Source organism: Colobus angolensis, unplaced genomic scaffold (assembly GCF_000951035.1).
Source record: "Colobus angolensis palliatus isolate OR3802 unplaced genomic scaffold, Cang.pa_1.0 Scaffold30, whole genome shotgun sequence".
In the NCBI taxonomy this organism is placed as follows: Eukaryota; Metazoa; Chordata; class Mammalia; order Primates; family Cercopithecidae; genus Colobus; species Colobus angolensis.
Window position 1 is genome coordinate 8,591,010 of NW_012116266.1, and position 4,032 is coordinate 8,595,041.

Genomic DNA, 4,032 nt, shown 5'->3' on the forward strand with positions numbered 1-4,032 from the left:
TATCATTTTCTTGTCAAACTGGATTGTTCTTTTTTCACTTTAGGGCAAGGATAGGGCTGAGAAAGTCTTGGGTTTAAGATATATTAAAATCAATGAAAGGCTCTTGACAAGATCTCTGAAAAGATCTGTAGCTATGGAGTACTGAATCTTACAAAATGAGAATTTAAAAGCATAAAGGAATTCAAAGGTGGTGACCTAAATGGAGTACATTAGACTACGTGGGATGCCATCAGCTGGTCCAGACTGCATTCTGCTCTTACCTGCACAGGGTGAATCCTGGTTTTGATGCTTCCCACACCTTCCACGGTGGTGACTGCAGCCCCATACAGAGAGCAGATGGGTACCAGGCACGCCGTTGCTGGATAATGGCTGTGATGGGATTAGGTAAAGAGAACACATTGGAATCATGGGGAGTGGGTAACATAGCTCGGGAGTTATTTCAGTCCAGGAGAGTCAGGAGACTGTATTTCCCTGAGAATAAGAGCAGGCTAGATAGAAAACCATAAATTTATGGATGTGCCCAAGAAAAAACTTAGGTGTGACTGGTGCAGAATGGCAAAAAGAAGTGGAAGAAAAGAATAATGAAGACCTTGTGTAGGACCTTCAAAACACCCCCATTCTCCATTTTTTTTTCTCATTCCAGGGAAAGGAAGCCTTTTATTCACCATAAAAATAATCTACCGACTTAGTAAACCACCGTGGGGTGGCTTAGCCCTGTTGTTCTTAACCATGGAAAGCTCTAAAAACTGTAGATATTCTGATTGTACCCTAGTCCAATTAAACAGAACTTCTGGTGAGGGATCAATTAATCACTTTTTAAAGCTCTTTGGATGAGTCCAACTAAGGAATGGCCAAGTATGAAAGTCACTGTTTTGTGCCTTGCCTTGACCATCTCTCCCATCCTGGCGCCTGTGTTAATGACATGGCAGATTGGCTAGTACCAGATTCCCATCTCCCTGCTTAGGAATGGAGTCCAGGCTTCATTAGTTAAGTTTAGCTTCTTCATTCCCACTCAGGCTAAGTCCCAGCCTCTTTTCAGGCGTGGGAAATTGCCCCTTTCCCAGGGAATGTTTCCTTTCTTTCCCTACCCAGGCTGGGAGCATGAATGCTATTCTTCTGAAGAAAAGATAGAGTGCTGATCGTGGTTTCCCCAGCCCTTCGAATCAACAAAGCTGTTTGGAAGCCACCCAGCCAACTAGCTAGGGACCCTGGAAGAGTGCTTAGTGTACAGAACGAGGGTGGGCCCCAGGCACCTCATGCAACAGATACATCTTTGTTTTTCATGTCCTCCGCTTCCCTCCCTGTTAAGGTCTGTTTCCTTTTGATCTCGCCTCCCTCTGCCTTTTCTCTCAATGACTCTTCCTGTGCTCATTGCTCTCCTCAGTCTTGCCCTTATACCTCATGCAGGGAATAGAGCCATGAGCTCCCTCCACCCCTAGCCTGTGGCCACTCATATTTGCAATCAGTCTCACCTCCACAAGGCCCAGAGTGTACGGAACCCTTCTTCCTCCCTTTCCCCTGATCTCCGGATCCTATCTACTCTTGGCGCCACATAGATTTGCCCCATCATCAATGGTCCTCCTACCTTCTTTCTGTCTAGGCTTCTCATTTCCCCAAATTCCCTGCCTTTAGAAATAAATTCAAATGTTTTCTATGCTAAAAAAAAAAATTCAAAACCTGTGTGCCCCTCCAACATTGGCCCAATTTTCTTTCCTTTCTTGGTCGTTTCTTCAAGAGCTGTCTACGGCTTCCTTGCCTTCCAGTCACATCTATACCAACTGTACCTTCCCTTCCAGCTCCACCATTCAGCTGTCATTGCTCTGGGAGCAATCCAATGTCCCGGGACCACTCCTAGTGTTTCATACTAGTGACCATCTCTGTCTTTTTGGAGCTTTCTCCTCTCAATGTTCCTCCTTCAACTCTGCCTACTTCTTGTTGGTCTCCTTTGTAAGGCCTTCTTTCTTTGCCCAGTTTTCTTTTTGTTGTTCTATAGTGTCCTATTCTTATATGCTCTCCCACAGTTCCTGTTACCTTCCAGGTGGCCTGGGCTGAAAACCTGCCTTTGCCATTACCTGGCCTGTGAAACCTTGAGCAAGTTATTTAACTCTCTTTGTCTTAGTTTCCTCTTTTTTTTTTTAGTGTGAGTGATCATAATGCCCGTCTCAAAGTTGTTTTGGGGTCTAAATATGATAACATATGTGAGCTTCTTTGAACAGTGCCTGGTATACCATAAGCATTCCATACATATTGAAGTTATAAATAAGTTCCAGTAAGTCATAGCTCCAGATGAGATCTCTTCTCTAAGTAACAGACCTGTCTATCTTGGTGCCTGTTGGACAATCCCTTGTAGGTGTCCCATAATTACTCCACAGCTAAACTTACCACTTTCCCCTCCCTGCTTCTCCTCTTCCAAATTCCCTAATTTGTGAATGGCACCATCCAGGCACCTAAGGCAAAAGCTTGGGACTCATGCTAGACAACTCCTTCATCACCACATTCAATCAGTGAGCAAAACTACATTTTTAGGTCAAGGAGATGCTGACTCAATCATGCAGCATGACTTAAGGTTTCATTCAGCCTTTCCAGGCAAGCAACTCTTAGTATATGTTGCATACCTGAATCTTCCACCAGGACTACAACTGGCTTGGGTCGAGGTTAAGATTTAATCTTCATCTTGGAAATTGCTGACCATGAAGAGATAATACAAGATCAAGATATTCCTGGTAATTTCTTTGTGTTAAGCCATTCTTGCCTAATCTTACCCTGAAATCTCCTACTCAGAAGCAAATGAAATGTTTTTACAGCAATAGAGAGCAGAGCCTGATAGGCACACAAGGTAGATACATTCTGATGGGAAGAACGTTTGTGGAAAGATCTGGAGTTTGGGAAGTTATAGGGACAGCAGGCCTAGAGGCAGCATGAGTGCATTAGCCACCTGGAGAGAGGAGGGGCGCAAGGCACATTGACAAGAAAAGTGGCAGTTCCACACCCTTCCCAGGCATGCCCAGAGCAGCCAGGGGCCGATGCCAACCCAAAGGATACTGGATTGCCTTGGTTGTGGAGTTGTATCTTGACACCATTACTGTACAGGCACCGCAGCCTCCTCCTCCACGGGAATATTTAGTGCCTGTAAGACGAACTCAAAGGAAGGGAGTCAAGGAAAAGGGGGGCCCAGACTGCTTTGATTTCTATGTTTTCCCCCTTGCATACTTATAACAAGCAACATGTTTTCTTGAGTCTTGTACCAAGTTGGCCATGGTTTCTTGCTTAGAGAGATTGTTCAGCTTTTCCTTATGAATGAGCTCACTGATGAAAGGTAAGAAGAAATCCTTGCAGGGCTCCTCTGCCTTGTCTGAAAACCTCAGGTCCAGATGCATTTCTGAATTTAAAATCGTTCAGATTTTAGAAAGGTAATAATATAGCACTCCCAGTTGGTCTAGGGCAGCACCTTGTAATCAAACATATTGATGTCTCCTCAGTGAAACATGTGCACAGTCATATTAAGTAGGATACAGGAAAACTACATAGAGCCTCATGCCAGTTAGGTTGGCGTTTGCATCCAAATGAGTTGTGAAAAAACCTGCTGAATTCTGAGTTGTGGACAATGGATTCTGAACCCATGTAACATTATTGCTGTAGAGGTGGTGGGATGTGGTTTGTGTGCAGAACTTAGAAAAATTTCCCCTGTGAGGCTTAACTTTTCCTAGTACTGCAATGTAATGCTATTATATTTTTATGGGACTAGACATTATTAATTTAATAACCATGGCTCCTGAACCAGTTATGTCAACAATCACTATGTATCTTTTTTCCTGTAAGGTGTTTGCATACAAAGGGAGAACAAATACTACATGTAAATCCCCTGCTTTAGGTTCTATAAGCATATACTGGAATTCGCTTGAAACCTTCTCTGGGTGAAGTTTAAAAAGCATTTTATGGGTGGAGGTTATCATCAGCTTGCGTAGAGGTTAAGATTAATTTTCTTTTCTTTTTTTTTTTTTTTTTTTGAGACGGAGTCTCGCTCTGTCGCCC

At 43.5% G+C, this 4,032-nt stretch overlaps 1 protein-coding gene across 1 annotated transcript in view; it reads right to left on the reverse strand.

Moving 5' to 3' along the window:
* LOC105517476 (aldehyde oxidase 4-like) overlaps window positions 1-4,032 on the reverse strand; it is a 73,281-nt gene that overhangs the window by 66,041 nt on the left and 3,208 nt on the right. Inside the window, 2 exon segments of the mRNA XM_011950013.1 lie at window positions 261-369; window positions 3,043-3,139. Coding sequence (XP_011805403.1) covers window positions 261-369; window positions 3,043-3,139 — 206 coding nt within the window.